Below are 23,300 nucleotides of genomic sequence, written 5' to 3'. Positions count from 1 at the left end.
AAGGAATGATCTTTTATCTTAAAAAGGGACTGTCAGAGAAACCAGTGTTTCCAATGTGTGCTGAGAGTAAAGTACAAAATGCCAGGCCTTAAAGCAAGGCTTTGTATAGGATCCTCTCCTGCCTCCCACCTCATTTTTATTGTGGTAAAGTATACATAAAAGTTACCATAAGTACTTAAACAATGTTGCGTAGAATTTTTTTAAGTTTTGGAGATGAGGATCCATGGTGGACATGTGCATACTTCATATAAATGGGGCATTCTCGTCTGCCTTCTCCAGCCCTAGAAGGGCCACTGTTGGAGCCATCGTTGCCTTGCCGCTGTGTAGGATAGAGGGCAAGGGCCCAGGAGGAGAAGCAACCAGCTCTTGGGCTCTCTGATCTGTAGGCTTACTCCTTTTTTTTTTTTTTAAAGATTTTATTTATTCATGAGAGACACAAACAGAGAGAGAGAGAGAGAGAGAGACAGACAGACAGACAGGCAGAGGGAGAAGCTCCATGCAGGGAGCACAATGTGGGACTCGATCCGGGATCTCCAACATCAGGCCCTGGGCGGGAGGCAGGCGCTAAGCCACTGAGCCACCCAGGAATCCCCATGGTAGGCTTAGTTTTACCAGCATTGCATCAAGGATCAAGGAAGGTTTTTTTTTTTTTTTTAGTTCAAAATTGTTTTTTAGCAATAAAGCTGATTAGCAAATAGTGTTTTAGTTAAGGTCAGGAGGGCTTGCTCTCCATTTTTGTCCCTCTGATGCTTGGCTAATCTAAACCTGGGATATTCACTCAAGGAAAAAATTTTAATCCGTAGAGCAGATGCACCAGTGCAGAACTGCTGCCCTATGCTGAACCCAGGTGAACAGGAAAGATTCAAAGGCGGGGGGAGGGGTCTCCCCAGTGTCAGTGGAGTGACCGGGATGAACGGATGTCATCAATTTTCTCCTCTGTGGAGAGCAGTGAGAAATAGGCCAGGAGGGAGGAGTGTCACATTACCTGAGGTCATTCCATGAAGAAAACAAAATCCAGGAAGCAGGAGTTAGTGCCCAACACACAGTATACCACTATTCTATATCTGTTTATAAAAGGGTAGTGAGGAGGGATAGCAATCAGAGTATGTGTTCTGGAGTCAGATCCCAGCTTCCCCATATCTTAGACATATGACCTTGGAGAAGATAAATGGCATCTCTCAGGCTCCGTCTTCTTACCTGTAAAATGATATTACCTACCTCTCCTAGGTGAAGTTTCAATATATTGCTCCAAACAGTACCTGACACAAAGTAGTTAGCTCTTATTCTCCTCTTCACTTAGGATCTTGTGTCTTTACTGTAAATCCCTGCACTCCCTGCTACAGAAATGGAGCTCTGATCCCCATTTGGCCTATCTTGCATTCAGATCCATTTCCTTTCCTTTCCATTCCTAAGCACCTCTGGACAGCCGGAGAAAGTAGAAGGAACACAGGCTATGACTATGTACAGATTTGGATTAAATTCCTAGTATGCCAATTATTTTGAGACAATAAGGAAATTCACTTATTTTTTTGCACTTCAGTTTGTTAGGGTGTAAAATAGCAATAATAAAGTACTTTATCAGGCTTGTTGTAAGGATTAAATGAGGTAATACAAAATGAGCACTCAGCATGGTGTCTGGCACCCAGCAATCACGAACTTATTTTGCAAATTCTGACTGAGCCATTTTGTGCCAGGCACCATTCTTTTTTTTTCTTTTTTTTTAAGGTTTTATTTATATATTCATGAGAGACATACACAGAGAAAGAGGCAGAGACACAGGCAGAGGGAGAAGCAGGCTCCATGCAGGGAGCCCGACATGGGACTTGATCCCAGATCTCCAGGATCACGCCCTGGGCTGAAGGCAGCCCTAAACCACTGAGCCACCTGGGCTGCCTGCAAGGCACCATTCTAACTGATACCTCTAATCGTGGAGCTTCAATGCTAGATGGACAGACAACACATCAAGACATCAATGTTAAATATTCTTTACTTTTTTTTCAATATTCTTCAGAAAACAAATCAAATGGTATGTGTGTGGGATTTGGAGCCCTTTTACATTGGGTAAGTGGGGAAGGATTCTCTGAGGATGTGATTTTTAGGCTAAAATCTGAAGAAAAGAAGCCAGATGTGGGGAAAGGGTAAGGGGAGTGTTCAGGAACAGCAAGAAGCATGTTTGAAGCATATTAGTACCTCCATTGCTGCATTTGGTTATTTTCATATGTAAAAAGTTTTAAGAATACCTGGGAAATATGGAGGGGAGAGAGATGAAGAATAAAAGCTCAGCTTGGTTAGAGGTGTGGGACTCCTAGGAGTTAGGAATGATGAAGACGTGTTTTTAGCCTAGAGTCAAAAACACAGGGACTGAAAATACAGTCCAGAGCAGAAAGGGACCCTGACTCAGGTGAAGGACTTTGAGGAAAAAGAAACAGAGAAAAGGAATGGGATGGGTGGAGGTCCTTGGGTCAGGAAGAGGAGGAAGGATCTGTAATGGAGGACAGGCAGTCAGAGAGTAGGATAGAAAGTGGGAGAAAGATGCAGGAAGGAAATTGGAGAGGAGGTAGAGAAGGGCCTCTAGTATGGATGGAGAGAAGGAAAGGAATAAGACGTGGAAAGAAAAAGAACATTATCAGCTCAATGGCCAGACAGAAGAAAGAGTCAGAAGTGGGATAGGAGAGATGGGAGAAGGTTGTCCACAGTGGAAGTAAGAAAAGGGAGTCAAGAGGATGAGAAATAAGGCACAGGTCAGGAAGTGAGAGAGGACTCCATCAAATTAGAAAGAGGACAGAGAACAAGAAGAGAATGGGGAAAGGGGAACGTTAAAAAGTATGCTGAGTGCAAAAGTCTGTGAGGGGCATAGGTCAACAGCAGGGTGGCTTCTTAGTAAAGAGGTAGAGGGAGAAGCCCAGGATTGGAAGGGAAAGATGCATGAGAGGGGAGGACCCTGAGAGAAGAAAGAAGGGAAGTCTTTTTTGGAAACCAATGAGGTCTAAACTTGAGGCCAGAGGTAGGGAAGTGGGAGTCAGGGAAAGGAATGCCCTGCATTCCCTAGAATGTCTGCAAAATTGAAAACTGAGCCCAGATTGCAGTGAAGCCCTGAGGATAGGGCTTCCCAGGACCACTGCAGTAACCAAGAATGGGAGGCCGAAGTGCTGGAAGACCCACTTACTTTACCCTGCCAAACTCTAACCACCCAGTTTTGTATACGTTGTTCCTTTCATTTAGAGCTTTTCCCATAGCTCCTCCCCACCTCTCATACATACAACTCACTGGGGATGGAGATAAGTCTCTGATATTAAGGAAGTTACAGTTCATGATCTCAGATCACCCGTCTCAAAATTTGGAAAGATGTAGTTATTTTAGGACAGGGGATGGACTCTCATGCCTGGGACTGGCAAGGGATACTTTTTCCATAAAAGCAGTTTTGCTAAATTATGGTTTAATAGGCTTTTATATGCGAATCTGGGAACTTACTCCTTTTCTCTGTATCATTTCTTCCACAGGAAACGTTTGCACAAATTCATACAAATGAGATTTTTTGCCTTTTCAACCTACATCATATCAAAGATCATGGCCATCATTCTTATACAAATTCAGTTCTAAAATGCATGTTGGAGGTTGCCTGTAATTTCTTCTAAGTTCATTAGAATTGATGGAGGGTTGAAAAAAATCAACTACAAATTTTTTTTTAGTGGACCTATAGGACTCTTGGGGAGTCTGGATCTCTTTTAAAGTAGAGGCCTAGGGTTTTCAGAACCAATGGAAGAGAAATTGTAGTGTGCTTTTGATCTGTTTGTTGCACTGTGCTGTAACTTTACCAATAAAAGTGTTATCATTCAGGGTGTGGCATATCTACAATACACTTCTGAAGATCATTTGAAAAGAAACAAAACAAAAAACTTTGGTGAGACTCTGAAGATTTAAGTGCTCTAAATAACAGCCAAAGTCATAAATTTTCAGAAAAAAGAGTGTAATCCAACCTTTTAGGATGATGTCAGTCATCCTAAAAATATGCAGACTATCCCCCAACAGTGCTGCCACTGGGAACTTGATCCAGAACTGCTACTCACTGCGGTAGGAGCAGCCAAAGTAGAAATTAGATGCAAACAGATCCTTTCTTTAAAGTCTGGGCATAAAGAATGGAAACAAAAAAAAATAATTTGCTTATGTTCAAGATATTCTATCCAATGTGAACTACAGAGGAATATTAAAGTTCCCCAAAATAGAAGAACTAGATGTTTTTATTGGTTAAAGAAGCTGCTTCAAATGCATTCCAAAAGACAATGAGGAAAATACTTTCCATGGAAGGAGACAGCTGGGTAGGCTGTTAAATAAACTTGCAAATAGCAAAGGATTGAGTATAGTATGTGGTGCCAGCCATTTTGAGAGGGAGAGGGTGGATTGTGAAGGGTTAGCACTATTTCTGTATTTTGTCAAAAAGACTTTATTTAGCCTGGGGCAGTACTTGCCATTCAGAAAATTGCTGTTAATCTGAAGTCTAATGCTTCTAAAAGGCAGTTCTGGGAGGAGAGGCTGAAAGGTGTCACAGTTAAACAGGCTCACCATAGTTCTTAGGACAATTTCATTATTTCCTAGAAATTAGTTGCTGTTAATGAAATTCATGGTTTTTAGAGTATGAAAATGAGAAGAGGCTCTAAAAGAAATATGCACCATGCAATAACCACTTGGATAGTTTTAGATGAAATTCTGTTAGGTTGCACATGAATTCTTTTATTTTATTTTAGAGAGAGAGAAAGAGAGCGAGCAGGGGGAGGGTGGGAGGGAGGAGAAGCAGACTCCCTACTGAGCTGAAGCTCAATGCAGGGCTTGATCTAGGGACTCCTGGGATCATGACTTGAGCCAAAGGCAGATGCTTAACTTCTTAACCAACTGAGCCACCCAGGTGCCCCTTACATGAGTTCTATTTAAGATAGTATCCAAACCTAGTTTTCAAAGGGCAAAGATATATAAATTAAAAGTAAATAGTGCAGTAAATAACACAGTGAAGCAGGAAAAAAGTAGTAGAAAGTAACACATAGCCTTGTGTTTAAATTTTATCTGCTGCGGACTACCTGTGACTTAGGGTGAGTAACTCGCTGAAATCACTACCTTGTCTGTAAAATGGACATAATGCTATTTACCTCACAAAATGAGAAGTGAAATAATGTATGAAAAATGCTGACAGCACTCTTCTTTTGGGACACAAGTTCCACAGATGTGAAAAAAAGTACTTGGTGAGACTCTGAAGATTTCAGTGCTTTAAATAACAGCCAAATGGATCCCTGCTCCCATTGGATATGTTGGTACAATACTCTTCTTCCCCCAATTAAAACCGAACAAAACAAAACAAAAAACAGGAAAAAACTGGTTAGCAAGGAAGAAATGGAAACCTCCAGGTGGCAGAAATGAAGAGGGAACCCATAGGGCTTGAGATCAGCTGGGCCATGGAGAAGGCTGGACTAGATGTGTGTCATAGGATTGGGATTTCACTGATGCCAGGGAATGAATGTTAGGAATTAAGGAGCATTTATAATAGATAGTACGGAGCAGAAATGGGGCATGTTCAGAACTGGGGAAGCTTATTCCAATATAAGGACTGAAATATCAGTATCTGCTAGCCCAAGGTCATAGCAGGAAATAAGCTTTCCATACCAGACCACGGGTGGAAACAAGGATTCAGTGATACGTAACAAATGGTTCAGTTTCAGGAAGCCTATAAGGGCCCCAGAGGAAACAATCTAAAAATTTCTCCAAAGGAAGTGACTGCACACAGAAACAACCCATAAAGAAAACCCTCTGAGAAGAAAATGCCACAGAAGATGAGCTCATAAATTTACAAAACAATAAAATTCATTGTTAAGCACCAACAAATGTCAGAATTCTTACTTAAGGAAACAGAAATGAAAGAAAACAACTTTGAAATAAATATATTTCAAATGCTCAGAGAAAATGGAAAGACTAAAATCCATAACCGAGAATAGGAGATCATGAAATGAAAACAGATAAACTTGAAAACAAAATTAAAAGAAAATAGTTCTTAAAATATAACTTATTTAGATGATAAACAGTAAGTTAGACTAAAAAGGAAAATTCAGTGAGTTAAAGATATGAGAAATCACCTAGAACATAGCACAGAGAGGGTAAAGAGATGAAAAATACAAGAAGTGTTAAGGTAAAGCAGATCAAGAAGGTGATAGAGGAAACAGGAAAAGTACAATGTTTTTAGAAGAAAGTAAAAAATTGCCAGAATAAAGACATGCATTCCCAATTTAAAGGTATTCAATGAGTTCCAATACAAGCAAATATAAACTAATCCATACACCTAGATGGATTTCAGTGAAATTCAGAAGCTATTAGAGAGGCTATATCCTTCAAAGGAATGACAATCAAATTGACATCCAACTGTTTTCAGCAACAAGAGATGTCAGAACACAATGGAATGTCTATAAGATGGTGAAGAAAGATAACTAGCAACCAAGATCTAAACCAAACCAATTTTTCTTTCTAACAATGTGAAAAGTAAAGACATTTTCAGACATGGAAAGATTGGGAATATTTACTGAAAATGGACATTCTCTAGAAGGTCTATGGTACAAAAACATTTTTAAGTATTCAACAAGAAATAGTGAGCACAGAAATAGACAAAACTTGCCAGTAAATCAGTAAGTTACACATTTAAAAAACAGCTCAGGTTTTAAAAAGTTCTAACGAAAATAATAAACATTAACATGGAAAACAAACAAAAAAAAACCATGGAAAACAGATCAGAAGAGGTATTTGAAGTGTAATAAAAATAGGGCAAGATACTTATTCAGCAAAGAACAGAGAGAATGGCTATTTTATAAATATTCATATGCTCTAAAGTATACAGGTATGTTAAAAGCTTAAGAATGAGAACAAAATTGGGATGGCTGGATGACTCAGTCGGTTGAACATCCGACTCTTGACTTCAGCTCAGGTCATGATCTCAGGGTCCTGGGATGGAGCCCTGCTTTGGGCTTCCTCCATGTGAGGAGTCTGTTTGTCTCCTGCTCACTCTGCCCCTCCCTCTGTTCTCTCTTTCAAATAAAAATAAATAAAAAGAAAGTAAAAAATAAAAAACTGATTTAATAAGTGAATAACTTTTCGTCAGTGCAAGGGGAAGAAGGCAGGTTCAAACTGTCTTTGATAAGGTAAGGACAAGAAGGATAGGCAAGAAAGGAATTAGATCTACCCTTTTCATAATAAAGATAAATAGAAAACAAAGTGCAACGAGAGGGGTAGGTTTAAATATTTCAGTATCACGATGAATTTACTTTTTAAAAGAGAAAACTATCCCAAAGCATGAAGTTGATGAAAAAGCAAATTGCAGAATACATACAATATACCATTTACATAAAACTTAACATTTGAAATACTCCATTTTATGAATACGTATACATGAACACATAATAAAAAGTAAACTGAGAAAGCATCACTAAATTCAGGATGATTTCCCGGGGTGGAGGAGGGGAATATGGGCAGGATGACCAATGAAAGTTGTCAACTTCATTTTTAATATTTTGTTCTTTAACTTATTTAAAACAAGTATGTTAACAATGATTGATACTGAATAGTCTATATGCAAGGTGTCTGTTACAGTTTGTCATTTTCTTTGTATTTTAAAAATAAGCAGGAAGGGGCACCTGGGTGGCTCAGTCAAAACCAGTCACTTCTGGTTTTGGTTCAGGTGTGATCTCAGGTTCATAAGACTGAGTCCTAGGTTGGACTTTGCACTCAGTAGGGACTCTGCTTCTTTCCCTCTGCTCTTCCCCCAATGAGTTTGCTCTAATAAATAAATCTTAAAAAAAAAAAGAAAAAAACCCTAACAAGCATAGAACATGGCACAGTTCTTTCCTTTCCCTGTCTCGAGTGTGTTTTATAAATTAAAAGGACATTATCTTGTTGGTCTGTTTGGAAAATTTTAATATTTCTTGGTATAGTGTCTGATACATAAATGCTTAATAAATATTAGGTTCCTCTCAAATAAGTCCCTTTAATGTTAAATGTGTTTTGGTTTCTTAGTAGAAAAAAATTCGGTTTTGAAAGGCTACTTGGAGGACTTCAAGTTTCACACAAGATGAAATAAGTATATCCCACTCTATCCCTGCTGCTAAATATAACTAAAAACCCTGGATGAAACATGCAAAGCAACAATCAAAAGACTGAAAGGTAGAAAAATGAAGGTAGCTTGCCTAAGCATTATGGAACTTAAGGAATGATCTGGCAATAAGTTTCCTGGGGTTTTTCTTTTGCCTTTTTATATTCTTTTAGTTTGGGTAGAAGGGAAGTCTACAACCTAAAAACATCTGCTGCCCCAACAGCCTCCTGCTGCCCCCACACCCCCAAAAATGTGCTCTCAAAAAAGCCAAAGGAATGGGAAAAGGATGACCTATAGGAAAAACTCATTTGATTTTACCTGTCCCACTCCTGGTGAACACCCAGCCCCTCAGTCACTGATGTGGCCAGGCCTATGGGAAGGAGCCTTGCAGACCATCCCTGCCCTACCCTGAATGACCAGCTGCAAAGAGGCAGCATCTTAACCACCTCAGTTGGTGATTGAGGGAGGATTACAGAGAGAAGGGAGCTGGAGAAAGGGTTCCTTTTAAATCTGTACATGAAGTCTTGGGGAGTTCCTCAGGCAGAGCATACATAAAATTGACCATAATCAATACAGCAAACTGGACTATGAGTAGACTATTACAGGTTTCAGATTGGCTGCTAGGTACAAGTGGATACAAACCGGAATAGCAATGCAGAGGCTTAGAAAATTAAACTGACAATGAACTCATATAAGTGAGACAGGATATGCATTCTGAACCTAAATGGTTTGACTATCTTATAAAATAGAAGATTTAAATAGGGATAAAAGTTTCATAATACTCAAGTGTCCAGGATACAATGCAAAATTACTCATCAAGAACCAGAAAAATCCCAATTTGAACAGGAGATAATACAGAAGACCCAAACATAAATTTTAGAACTAAAAAATATAATGACAGAGTAAAACAAAACACAAAACTTACTGAATGGCTTAGTAGTAGAATGTAGATGACAGAGGAAAGAATTAGTGAACCTGAAGACGGATCATTAAAAATTATCTAATCTGAACACAGAATATAAGTGGAGTAAAACAAACAGAGTTTCAGAGACTTGTGGGACAATAGCAAAAGAAGTATCATTTATGTTACTGTAGTTCCAGAAGAAGAGTACAGAGCTGAAACCCTATTGGAAGAAATAATGGCTAGAAACTTTCTAAATTTGACAGAAAGTGAACCCAAAGCAAGATAAACCCAAAGAAACTTATGCTCAACTGTATCATAGTCAAATTTCCTAAAGTTAAAGACAAATCTTGAAAGAGGCCGTTGAAAAACAACACATTACCCACAAGGTAATGCAATATGAATCAACAGCAGATTTTTTACCAGAAACCATGAAGGCCAGAAGAAAACGGCAAGATATTTTCAAGTGCTAGAAATGCTAATCAGAATTCCATATCCTGTGAAAATCTCTCTCAGGAGTAAAAGTGAAATAGACATTCTTGGATGAAGGAAAATAAAGAGAAGGTGTCATCAGATGATCTGATCTATAAGAATTCTATAGTAAGTTCTTCATGCATAAGGGAAATAACAGAAAAGTGGAAAATTAAGCTTGGAAAGAACAATGTAAGGGGAAAATATCTGGGTAAATGTGATAAACAATGTTCCTCTAGAGTTTTAAAAGTTGTTTAACCCTAGAAACATTACCCATGAAATAAAAGATTCATAAATTAGACTTAATCAAAATTATAACCGTTTTCTCTGAGAAACATTAAAAAAAAAAAATTATTCATGAGACAGAGAGAGAGAGGCAGAGACCTAGGCGTAGGGAGAAACAGGGTCCTCGCAGGGAACCCAATACAGAACTTGATCCCAGGACCCCAGGATCATGACCTGAGACAAAGGCAGATTCTCAACCACTGAGACACCAATGCTTTCCTCTGAGAAACATTGTTACGAATGAAAACATAAGTCACAGACTGGGAAGAAGTATTTTACAAATCACATATTTGACAAAAGACTAGTACTCAGAATACATTAAGAATTCTAAACAAACAGCAGAGACAATCCAGTTAGAAAACAGGCAAAATGCTTAGACACTTCATGAATATACAGGATGGCAAATAAGCACATGAAAGACTGATTAAATCATTAGCCATTAGGGAGATGTAAAATAAAGCCATGATGAAATACTCTGACACATCTATTAGAATGGCTAAAAAAAATTGACAATAACAAGTACTGACAAGAACATAGAGCAACTGGATTCTCTCAGGAATAAAACAGTACAGCTGGAAACCTGTTCAGCAGGTTTTTTTTTTTTTTTCTTTAAGAATTATTTATTTATTCAGGAGAGACACAGGGAGAGAGAATGGCAGAGACACAGGCAGAGGAAGAATCAGTCTCCTCATAGGGAGCCCGATGTAGGATAGATCCTGGGACTCCAGGATCATGCCCTGAGCTGAAAGCAGACGCTCAACTGCTGAGCCACCCAGGCATCACTGTTTAGCAGTTTCTTATAAAGTGAAACATACATGTATCATACAACCCAGAACTGTGCTGCCAGGAACGTATCCTAGAGAAATGAAAACTTACATTTACATGTTTTTTTTTTGTTTTTTATAGGCAAAAACTAGGAACAACCCAAAAGTCCTTTGATCAGTTAATAGAAGATAAAACTAAATACTACTCAGTAATATGAAGCTATTGATTTATGCAATGACTTCATACTATGGGGAAAAATGCCAATCTCAGAAACTTACATACTGTATATTTCTATTTACTTAACATTCTTGAAATGACAAGATTATATTTATGGAGAACAGATTAATGGTGGTCAAGAGTTAGGTTTAATGGGAGGGTGTGAATATTTAGCGGGTAGCATGAAGCAATTTTTTTGGTAATGATGGAACATTGAAGTATATTTATTGTGACCGTTACATCTGTATACATATATAGACAAGTCTCTGTAGATTTTTCTAAATGAGTTCAGGTCAAAACTAGTGAAATTTGAGTAAGATATAGTTAATATTATTGTATTGGTGTCAAATTCCTGGCTTTGAAAGATTATGGTTATATAAAATGCTATCATTGAGGTAAAGCTAAATGAAGAGTACAGAACTGTACCACGATTGGAACTTATCAGTGTATAATTAATTTAAAATAAAAAGTGAAAGTGAGTTTGGAGTATTATACCCTATAAAACTGAAGTATTTTATAAGGACTTATAGATTTGTTAAGATCATATGTGTTTGTGAGAACTTTTGGTAGAGAAATATCTGGGACCCAAATTAAAACAGTCTATGTAGGGGAAAATAGGTAACTTCAGTGGCGGCTGCAAATTAGCTCAAAAACTCATGCAAATTTTACTATGATTTCTTATTAGACACCAATTAGGCAAATTCTAAGTAAAGCATCTCAGCAACACAGTCCATGATCTTCCACACAAACAGAATGAACAATGGATGTATGTGAGAAGTAAAGCATACCTCAAACTTTTCCTAGTGTCTGGTAGAGATCTAATTAGAAGTTGCTTGGAGACCATTTCCAGGCAAAATATTCATGGGATTGCTATACTTTCCACCAGTATCATTTCTCATCATGGAAATTCACCAGAGATTTTAAAAAATACCTGTAATTTCTCAAGAAGAGAATGCTATTAAGTTAAATTCTTGGGTATGAATGAAAGAATACTTTCAGAAACAGAATGAATTCAGGGTTAGGTCATTAGAGATTTTTTTTTTTTTTTTTAAGTAGGCTTCATGTCCAGCACGGAGCCCAACGTGGGGCTCAAACTCATGACTGAGATCAAGATCTGAGCTGAGATCCTGGCTAACGCTTAACCAACTGAGCCACCCAGGCACTCCAGTCATTAAAGACTTAAAAATTTATATAAGAGAGAGAGAGAGAGTTTGGAGAGGAGAGGCAGAGGGAAACACAAGCAGATTCCCTGCCAAGCATGGAGCCCAACTTGGTGCTGATCCCACACAGGTCACTAGAGACCTTAATGGAGTCTATCAATATGATCTTACCCAAACTGGAACACTTTATTTTTTTAAAACACTTTATTTTTTTAAAAAGATTTGTTTAGAGAGTGTTTGAGAGCTAGCATGTGGGTGGGGAAGGGGCAGAGGTAGAGGTAGAGAATCTCAAGCAGACTTCCTGCTGAGTGTGGAGCCTAAGGTGCACCTTGATCCCACCACCCTGAGATCTTGACCCGAGCAGAAATCAAGAGTTGGACACTTAACTGAGCCACCCAGGCAGCCCTCAACTGGGGCACATTATTTTTAGATTTTATTTAAATTCTAGTTAACATATAGGGTATTATTAGTTTGGGAGATAGCATTTTATGATTCATCAGTTGCATATAATACCCAGTGCTCATCACATCAAGTGCTCTCCTTAGGCCCATCACCCAATTACCCTATTCCTCCAGCCACCCTGTTTGTTTCCTATAGTTATGAGTCCTTTATGGTTTGACTCCCTGTTCTCATCTTATTTTCCCTTCCTGTATGTTCATCTTTTTTGTTTCTTAAATTCCACAAGTGAAATTGTATTTTTCCACTAACTTATTTTGCTTATGCATAATACCCTCTAGTTCAATCCACATTGTTGCAAATGGCAAGATTTCATTTTTGATATGTGTATATATATGCATATACTGTGTGTATATATATATTTGATTTAAATGTGTTTACACATATATGTATATACACACATCCCCACATACATCTTCTTTATCCGTTCATCCATCAGTGGACATCTGTGCTCTTTCCATAATTTGGCCATTGTGGACATTGCTGCTATAAACATTGAGGTGCAGGTGCCCCTCTAAATCATAATTCTTGTAGCCTTTGGATAAATATCTAGTAAGGCAATTGCTGGATCATAGGATATTTCTACTTTTAGCTTTGAGGATCCTCCATAATATTTTCCAGAGTGGCTGCACCAGTTTACATTCCCACCAATAGTGCCAAGAAGGTTGTTCCCCTTTTCCTACATCCTCATCAATACCTATTGTTTCTTGTGTCAATTTTAGCTATTTTGACAGGTGTGAGGTGATGTCTCATTGTAGTTTTTATTTGCATTTCCCTAATAAACAGTGATGCTGAGTTTCCATGCGTTTCTTAGCCATTTGTAGGTCTTTGGAGAAATGTCTGTTCATGTCTTATGCCCATTTCTTGAGTGGATTTTTTTTTGGGGGGGGGGGGTGTTGAGTTTGATAAGCTCTATGATTTTAGATACTAGCCTTTTATCTGATAAGTCATTTGCAAATATCTTTTCTCATTCTGTAAGTTGCCTTTTAGTTTTGTTGACTTTTTCCTTTGCTATGCAAAAGCTTTTTTATCCTGATGAAGTCCCAATAGTTCATTTTTGCTTTTGTTTCCCTTACCTCTGGAGACGGAAGTTGCTCTGGTCAAGGTCAAAGAGGTTGCTGCCTGTATTCTGTAGTATTTTGATGGATTTCTGTCTTACATTTAGGTCATCCATTTTGAATTAATTTTTGTGTATGGTGGAAAAGTGATCCAGGGGCACCTGGGTGGCTCAACTGGGGGAGAATCTTTTTTTTTTTAAGATTTTATTTATTCATTCATGAGAGACACAGAGAGAGGGAGAGGGGGAGGCAGAGAGAGAAGCAGGCTCCATGCAGAAAGCCCAATGTGGGACTCGATCCCCGGTCCCCAGGATCATGGGGCCAAAGGCAGGGGCTTAACTGCTGAGCCACCCAGGGATCCCGGAGAATCTACTTCTAAGCTCCCTCCTGTAGCTTTAGGATCTTACTGGCTGTTGGTTTGAGACAAAGTCTCTTGCCATATGGGCCTCTCCATAAGGTAGCTCAAAACATAGGTAGCTTCTCTGAGTGAATAAAGTGGAAAACACATTAATTTTAACCTAACTTTGGAAGTGACATCCTATCACTTTGGCTACATCCTATTCATTTACCAGAGTAACTCCAGGGGTGCTCTATGCTCAGTGTGGAGTTTGCTTAAGACTCTTTCCCCTCCTCCCACCATGCTCCCTCTAAAATAAATAAATCTTAAAAAAAAAAAAAAAAAAGTCCAGCTCACACTCAATGGGAAGAGATTACTACAGGAATGAAGATGAGGTGCTGGAGATCATTGGGGACCATCTTAGAGGTTGCCTACCACACCACAGACAATTTATCAATAGCTTGTACTCAACTGATTTAGATTAATAAAATTTAGTTTGAACACAGTGGAAGTTCTAGTTCTAAATTATTAAAAAGCCACTTAAAAAGTTCAATTCCTTGGGGCATCTGGCTGGCTCAGTTGGTTAAGCCTCTGCCTTCAGCTCAGATCATGATCCCAGTATCCTGTGATGGAGTCCCATGTCAGATTGCCTGCTCAGTGGGGAATCTGCTTCTCCCTCCCCGTTTTTTGCTCTTGCTTGCTTGTTCTCCCTCCCTCTCGAATACAATCTTTTTTTTTTTTTTTTTTTTTAAGATTTTATTTATTGATTCATGAGACACACACAGAGAGAGAGGCAGAGACACAGGCAGAGGGGGAAGCAGGCTCCATGCAGGGAGCCCGACACAGGACTCGATCCCGGGTCTCTAGGACTACGCCCTGGACTGAAGGTGGTGCTAAACCGCTGAGCCACCCAGGCTGCCCAGAAAATGTCTGTTTTAAAATATAAAATGAGGAACACCTGAGTGGCTCAGTAGTTGAGCATCTGCCTTCAGTTCAGGGCTGAGTCCCACATCAGGCTTCCTGTGAGGAGCCTACTTCTCCCTCTGCCTATGTCTCTCTGGCCTCTCTCTGTGTCTCATGAATAAGTAAATAAAATCTTAAAAAAATATATGTATATATATGAAATACTGATTAATTCTTAAAAATATTCACTATTAGCCAGACAAATGTAAATAAATGAAGTAAGATGAGCTATTTTTCTGGTCATAAAATATTTATTAAGGTATACTTTAGGGAATATAGTGAATATAAAATTTAGGGTCACAATATGAAGCAATTTCATTCCTCTCAAAAGTCAGCCCAGCCCTCAATGCTCTGCAGATGTAAAACCACTGGTGAGACTCACTAAAAGCAGTTTGACTAGTACAGAATAGGCTTTCATGAACATTTACAACTAGAGCATCTGAATACCTCTTGTAAGTGCAAAACCACACCACATTACACTAATGCAGCAACAATGCATTCATATTGTTCTCATTAGTCATTAGTAGTCAACTTGCATAAAACACCAGAAAAAAGCACAATGGCGCTCACAAAATGGGCTAAAAAATGAACCTGTCCTTGCAAAACACATTGTAATGGAAGAAGACATTAAAAATGTATTATGCACAATACAGAAGCTGCGTTCCAAAGATCTTGAGTGTCATTTCCTTTTCTGTAAAATCAAATTACACGAACCAGGCACAACTAATATTTGGGAGGCAGTGCGTAGCTAAAATTTCATTTAACTAATTACTCAATGATTTAAAAAATTCCCATAAGTCTTTTCTGTCCTGAGGTAGTTGCAAAATAAATCATAACTTGGATATCAACTAGAGCTGAGGCTTTGACTTCTTACTCATTTAAAACTAGTTGTTACTGACAGGAACTACCTTTTGATATTTAAAAGACAGTTGAGAAATGGGCCTCTTACTACACAAACAACATAATGGCTATGTAGGAAAGAGGATTAGCTGCTTCAGAACGTGAGAGATATGGTCCACCATTGCGCTTCCACCCTCCCCGCTCCCCCCAACCATTTTAGATTCCTTATTGTCCAAAAAGCCATCAAGAGCAACACAGTAGAAGTAGACAAATCATCGTCCTTTGCTGTAGCCAGGGAAGAAAAGGTCAAGTAGAGTCTGCAGAATCTCATTGGGAATCATGAGATAATTCTGGCCCAGATCATGTCGGCAAGCAGGGCAGGAGAAAACTTGAGCCTTAAAGGAGCGCTGTAAGCAATCCTAAGGCAAAACCAAAAACACAAGAACATACCCAATTTCATCAGAGTAATAGTATGTAGAAAAGTCAATGATTTATACTTTTAAATAGGAACTAGAAACTTAGGATGAATCTGCACTGTGAAAACTTGTCTACAAACACAGATTCAAGTTCTACTTCTAGCACACATTGTGAGACTTTTGGTAAATGACCAACTTTTGTGTGCTTTCATTTTTCCTCATCCAATAAAATGAGAGTGTTAGAATTCATGTATGGTTTCCACTACCTTGATCTTCCAGGTTGGATTTTAATCCTGTTCTTTCATGATAGAACACCTAAAAAAAATTTAGGATTCCCTTGCTCAGAACTAAGTTATACATTTCATAAAATCACCAACGTAGAACGTGTCTTCCAGAATATAGGTCAGGCACAAACACGTATGCGGAGGGTTTACTTCCATTTTACTAAAGAAACTAAAGTTCAGAAGTTAGGTCAGGGCACATAACCACTGAGCAGTAGAGCAGGACTCCATCCGTGGTTTGAATAAAACTCAGTTATTCCCTTCACACCACACTAATAATATAATATTCAACTCCTCTGGGCATGCTGCCAGACAGCATCTGTTTTAGATTCCATTAAGTGGATGCAATTATTTCAGTTTGCATTATAATATAGGAAACCTATATAAGCTATAACGTAAAAAACAGCAATGACACCACACTTTCTCCATTTCAACCTCTTCTCAATAACTACAAACATAACATACCCCAACTATACATATTTGACTATTACTGCAGAACTAAAACAAATATTGCCACCAAAACGTAATGAATTAATTCTTAACTGACAAGGTTCCACAACTGTTCTGCTGCACAGAAATATGCTTTACATGCTAAAAACATGTTTGGGGGTTAGTGTATGCTTTCTCGTCTTAACAACGGAAAATAAGAAAGAAATCTACTTACTTTACAGACATTATGGAGGCAGTCTGTTGTCACTGGCTGGTAAACTAGCTCCTGGCAGCAGACACACATAAAAGATTGTTCCAATTTTTTCAGAAAATTCTAGAATGATACCCAAGGGGAAGAAAAAAAGGTTAGCATTTCATAAAATAGTAATAAGATTTTAAGTAATTAGGGAAAAAATGTCTTTGTCACTATAATACATTTTATATTAAAAAAAATGATGGTAACCATAAGCAAACACATAAAATAAAATTGAAGAAACTCTATTCATTCTATTAAGATACACACTTAGTTTTAAACCTTAGAATTGGATTGGAAAAGGTGCAAAGTCAAAATATACAGCATTAAAAAGTGAACGTTCCCCTTAAACCTCACATTCCAGAGATGACTATTATCCCCTTTAAAACAATCACAGACATATGTTAACAAACTGGAATTTAAATAAAAACCTGAAAAAAAAAAAAACAAACAAAAACAACCCAATCATGGACAGCTTGTCTCAAAGTCAGCACATACAGATCTTTTTTCAAAAAACGCTGGTGTATTCTAGTATGTGAACATATATTATTTATTCAGTCTTTTGCTGTTATCATACTTCAATATATATTTTTTTAAGATTTTATTTATTTATTCATGAGAGACACAGAGAGAGAGAGAGAGAGAGAGAGAGGCAGAGACACAAGCAGAGGGAGAAGCAGGCTCCATGCAGGGAACCCGACGTGGGACTCGATCCTGGGTCTCCAGGATTGCACTCTGGGCTGAAGGCAGCACTAAATCACTGAGCCATCTGGGCTGCCCTACTTTAATATTTTTTAAGTTAAAAAAATAAAAGTACTAATACTCTGTATCTAATGCTTTGTGAAGAATCAACATTTCTTTTCTTTTTTTTTTTTTTTAATTTTTTATTTATTTATGATAGTCATACAGAGAGAAAGAGAGAGAGCCAGAGACACAGGCAGAGGGAGAAGCAGGCTCCATGCACCGGGAGCCCGACGTGGGATTCGATCCCGGTCTCCAGGATCACGCCCTGGGCCAAAGGCAGGCGCCAAACCGCTGCGCCACCCAGGGATCCCAACATTTATTTTCATAAGATTATCTTCTGTGGTATTTTAACTCAAATATTAAAAAAATCCCGTATTTTCCTAATGCCAATCTTTATTCAAACTGAGACTAAATTATAAAGTCTAGTAGAGCCATCTTGGGGCCCCTGGGTGGCATAGTTGGTTTCAGTTCAGGTTATCATCTCAGGGTCTTGAGCTTAAGCCCCATATCAGGCTCTGAGCACATCAAGAAGTCTGCTAAAGCTTCTCTCTCCCTCTGTCCCACCCTGTGGCTCGCCCATGTGCTCACGCTCTCTCTCTCAAATAAATCTTTTTTTTTTTTTTTTAAAGATTTTATTCATTTATTCATGAGAGACACACACACACAGAGAAGCAGAGACAAAGGCAGAGGGAGAAGCAGGCTCCATGCAAGGAGCCCGACGTGGGACTAGATCCTGAGATGCTAGGATCACGCCCTGGGCCAAAGGCAGGCGCCAAACCGCTGAGCCACCCAGGGATCCCCCCAAATAAATCTTAAAAGAAAAAAAAAAGTCAGAGCCATCTAAAGCAAAGATGATCAAATGGGTAGGTACTTTTATGCTCATCAAAAGCCATTACTGTTCCATTTTACCCAATTGTTTCTTTTAAACTAGAATGGTAAGTAGTTTTTTTGAATAGTCACATGCTAATCTTCCATTCAGTTATTTTGGGTAGTACAAGAATATATATATATATATATATATATATATATATATATATATATATATATATATATATATATATATATATATTTTTTTTTTTTTAAAGATTTTATTTATTTATTCATGAGAAGGGGGAGGGGGGAGAGAGAGAGAGAGAGAGACAGGCAGAGAAACAGGCAGAGAGAGAAGCAGGTTCCACGCAGGGAGCCTGATGTGGGACTCGATATCGGAACTCCAGGATCACACCCTGGGCCGAAGGCAGGTGCTAAACTGCTGAGCCACTCAGGGATCCCCACAAGAATATATTTTATGTCTGTTTTTTTGGTCAACAAAAAAAGAATGTCCAAGAATTTCAGGCAAATTAAATCAAAGATCTCATTTTGAAGTTTTACCTTGGAACTTATTTATGAACACTATATAAATTATCAACAAAGTATTACCGAACACACTGAAAGAATATACCATTTAGAGGAGATATGGAAAAAACTCAAACTTTAATACCAGGTACCCTTCTCCATGACACACTACTTTGTTAATGACTGATAATTTCTATGGTATCTCCATGATATCTCTAACATGTATTACAAATATTATGAGTTCCTACAATGTGTCAAGTACTCATCTGTGTAGTGGTGATAAAAATGCGAAGTCTGTATTTTCATGGAACTTTATATACCTTTCAGTAAGCTATTTCAGTAAGCTATAAGACAAAAAAAATCAATTTCAGATTGTAGTAACTGAGCAAAAAAAGCAAATTAAAGCATGAGTAAAGAGTGGCTGTTTCTGAAGGGTAGTCAGGGAAGGCTTCTCTGAGGACTAGTATTTTGCAGAGACTTACAGGAATGAAGGAGTGAGCCACAAGAAGGTGTAGAGAAGCAGAAAAGGTATAATGGCTTAGGAGCAGGAACTGGTATTTATATAGCACAGAGGTCATTGTAGCTCAAGCAGTTTGGGCCTGAGAGGGTAGCATATAAAATATATGCATTTATTTAAAAGTCACCATTAGCTAATACTTGAAGTTTCCTGGTTTAATGAATGTGTTCCTGGTTATAAAATCATAAAATCTGCCCATGACAATAGTATATAAACATCCAGATGTATGTATGTATACTAGCAAGGTCACAATCATCTCAGGCAGTAAGATCCTGCCAATAACAGCCTACCAAATATTTTGTCTTTTTTTTGGTGGTTTGAAAACTGTCAACTGGTGACTATTTCATATAAAAATAACACTGAAAGAAGAGTTGACAAATGTTGATTTGCATACGTTTGCCAAGTCTCACAGGATATAATTACTTCAATATTTTTTTTAATTGATAAACAAGATATACATATTAAAAGTCTCACACCGAAGCCCAAATACACATGTCCAATCCAGTCAACAGATGTGCCAAAGAACTTCCCAGTACACTTATGTGGCCTTTTCCTTCACCTATATCTACTACTTTGTCTCCTGCCTACAAAGGAGCTGGAACTCACCTGAGTTATCTCTAACCATCTGTATCCTCTCCAATCAGAATAATTAGACTATGATCAACAACTGTTGGCTGTATCTTGCTTTCTCTAAGTGAAAAGGACTTACCAGAATCAGATTCTCATTATGCCTGGGTCTCTTGGCTAAAAGCAAGTTAACACTTCACATAGAACTAAATTAATTTCCTTCTGTCCTCCAAGCATGTAAGCCTCATTTACCAAGAATAACCCAACATTTCACTTTTATAAGTAAAGGAAATGATGACTCCAATATAAATCTAAAGAGTATTTGAAGGGTATGTGCCTGGGTAGCTCAGTCAGTCAAGCATCTGACTCTAGATGTCAGCTCAGGTCATGATCTCAGGGTTGTGAGACTTGAGCCCGCATCAGGCTCCCCCTACTGGCTGTGGAGCCTACTTAAGATTCTATCTATCCTCACAACACCCATGGTGCTCTCCTTTAAAAAAAAAAAAAAAAGTATTTGATATAGCTCTAAAAGCTTAAAAATTAGGGGCACCTGGCTGGCTGCCTCGGTCTGTAGAGCATGAGCCTCTTGATCTTGGTGTTGTGAGTTGAGCCCTATGTTAGGGGTAGAGATTACTCAGAAATAAATACATACATAAAATAAAAATAAATAAAATAAAATGAATAAATAGGGGCACCTGGCTAAATCTGGCTCAGTTGGTAGAGCATGTGACTCTTGATCTTGGGGTTTTGTTTTTTTTTTTAAGATTTTATTTATTCATTCATGAGAGACACAGAGAGGCAGAGGGAGAAGCAGGCTCCTCAAGGAGACCCTGATGCAAGACTCTGGGATCACGCCCTGAACTGAAGGCAGATGCTTACCTGCTGAGCCACCCAGGCATCCCAATCTTGGGATTCTGAGTTTAAGCCCCATGCTGGGTGTAGAGATTGCTTAAAAGTAAAATCTTAAAAAGCATATATTTTATATGAATTTATAAATATATATTTAAAATGAGTATACAAATGTTTAAAAATTGTACCGGGGAACGTTCTTCCTTAATATTGGTGACTATTTTTCAAATAAAAAGCAACACAAAAACAGAGTTCTCTCTAAATTTAGACAGAAGGAGAACTAACCCCATTTCAGACACATGAGAAGTTCTGTATTGCACAGACAGAAATAAAGGGAACATTGGGAAGAAATTACTAGAAGATGACAGGATAAAAATTCAAGAGGAGGCTAAAGCTCACTCACAATAGTTGTACAGAGGTAACAAACCCAGAAAAGTAACTATATTACACCTAGCAACGGGTTGCTATCTAATAAAATGGAATATTCCAACTTCAAGCATAATTAAAGACATAATAAAAGTGAACCAAGAAGGAATAGACAATTCACATTTGAAAATTCCAGCTTCTAGGATTTGATAAACATTTGCCTAATACTGCTTAACAAAACAAAATCCACACATCAATTTTAATTTCCTTTCACTTTAAAATTTCATGACTACCAAAAAGTGGGAAAAAAATCCAAAACATATAAAGTATTTAAAGAAATCAACATTTTTTTGTTTTTTGTTACTACCAGGTTAAGCATGTGAATTGCTTAAGACTTACACCATCAGATAACTTTGAACTACAGCAAAAAATTTCCTGATGAGTTTTTAAATTAAGTGTGCTACACAAACTTAAAATTCTTCCCATGAAAGGTGCCTTCAACATAAATGATTAGGTTCAGGCACAGAGAGGTCAAACCAACAAAGTAAGAGGCCTAAAATCAATCAAAAAGCATTTAAAAGTTTTACTTTAGATTATTTCTGAAAGGTAGTGGCCCTGGATGAGATGATTACATAAAAACAAAGTTTTGACTGACTTGTAAGGATATTAATTTTCACTATTTGTTAATATTACATTATTTAAAAAACCTTTACATACTGGACCTTCCACAAGAGATGCAAGCACTTCATCCCATAGCTTCTGGTTTTGGTGATCTTCTCTAATTAGATGCTGTTGTTGAGGGGTTAGTTGGAAAGCCTCAACTGCTTCTGCTGAATCTGATGTTTTTAACACTTTGGAGGCACTTGGACAATCACCTAAATTTATTTAAAAATACATAAGCAGACTTATGAGTGGTTCCAAGCAGAACTATGAGATCAAAGAGTTAACTGGCACCAGTAATGTTTAATTTCTTATGAGTTTCTCAATTTATTGTCTTAATATTTTTATCAGTAACTATGTTTTACAGTATTTATGTCCAAAATCATTACCTACCATCTGTAGATGGCCTTTTCGAGGCCTCACTGGCCTGCTTCTTTGACTGTCCTTTAGTCTTCTTCCCTTCCTTATCTGAAGGGTAACCTACTGGATACTGAGGGGGGGGGAAAGTACAATATAGATTTAAGCTTCACAGAGAACGGGGTGGTTTCTAGATGCTGCTGAGAAATTAAAAAGGGGAGGGGTAAGAGTATATTTTTCCTAAACTGACTTTATATATAGGAAACAGACATTTAAAGGACAGAAGACCATCAATATCCCCAATTCAGTGTAAGACCATGTAGTTTTGACTGTTAAGATATTCCATTTCATAAAATAATGATCTTAGTTTCAGCTCTAAAAGAAACACAAGTTTTCAGCAGATTTGCCTAAGTGGCTTAAAAAGTTTAAGAGAAGAATCTAGATATAAAGTGAAGAGATCAACCAGAGAGCACAGGATAGTCCTCATACAGATGGTATTACACTCAGTTGTGGATCCAATCTTTAAAAAAGAAAACTCCCACCCTCCCAACATTAAGGGCCAAATTTCTTATCTCCCAAAATAAGAGGGGAAATGGGGCTTTTAAAAGACTGAATTCTTTATCAGCTAAAGGTCAGATTTTAAGGAATAAATTCTACCTATTTGTGTTTTATTGGATACCCATTTTTTTGGGGGGGGGGCATGCTTTGTAGATAACCCTGATATTTAAAGCTTAACATGTTTCAGGCCCCATCAACATTATTAACTTATCACAGTAGATGGGCTTACATGCTTCTGCTTACAGTTTCACATCTAACCTTTCTAGAACATTGCTCTGCTGAACAATGAATCTAAAAAAATCTTTTGAAAATGGATTTAATAAGTTATAAAAAGAATTATTTTGGCAGTTATTTTAGCAGCTGATGGGTCTCATTTACTTAATGAAACAATTAATTCTAC

At 37.9% G+C, this 23,300-nt stretch overlaps 1 protein-coding gene and 1 long non-coding RNA gene across 3 annotated transcripts in view; both read right to left on the bottom strand.

Annotated features, from left to right (window-relative positions):
• Positions 1-620: 620 nt before the first annotated feature.
• LOC119873906 lies at positions 621-11,872 on the bottom strand. The gene is made up of 2 exons (XR_005366736.1): positions 11,543-11,872; positions 621-4,123 (listed from the first exon to the last, which is right to left on the bottom strand). It is a non-coding gene; the product is annotated as an uncharacterized LOC119873906 (long non-coding RNA).
• A 3,085-nt stretch (positions 11,873-14,957) lies between these two features.
• Positions 14,958-23,300, bottom strand: part of UHRF2 (ubiquitin like with PHD and ring finger domains 2) — a 77,346-nt gene continuing 69,003 nt past the window's right edge. The window contains exons 13-16 of one of the 2 annotated variants that reach the window (XM_038552326.1): positions 22,379-22,475; positions 22,048-22,200; positions 16,930-17,028; positions 14,958-15,987 (exon numbers count right to left, since the gene is read on the bottom strand). In XM_038552326.1, coding sequence (XP_038408254.1) covers positions 16,940-17,028; positions 22,048-22,200; positions 22,379-22,475 — 339 coding nt within the window. In that variant the 3' untranslated portion in view covers positions 14,958-15,987; positions 16,930-16,939. Of the gene's footprint in view, positions 15,988-16,929; positions 17,029-22,042; positions 22,201-22,378; positions 22,476-23,300 lie in introns of both variants that reach the window. The other variant, XM_038552325.1, reaches the window with a different exon arrangement.

This window comes from Canis lupus, chromosome 11, assembly GCF_011100685.1.
Source record: "Canis lupus familiaris isolate Mischka breed German Shepherd chromosome 11, alternate assembly UU_Cfam_GSD_1.0, whole genome shotgun sequence".
Taxonomy (NCBI): domain Eukaryota; kingdom Metazoa; phylum Chordata; class Mammalia; order Carnivora; family Canidae; genus Canis; species Canis lupus.
Note: the sequence above shows the minus strand (reverse complement) of the source record. Positions and strands in the feature narration are given on the sequence as shown.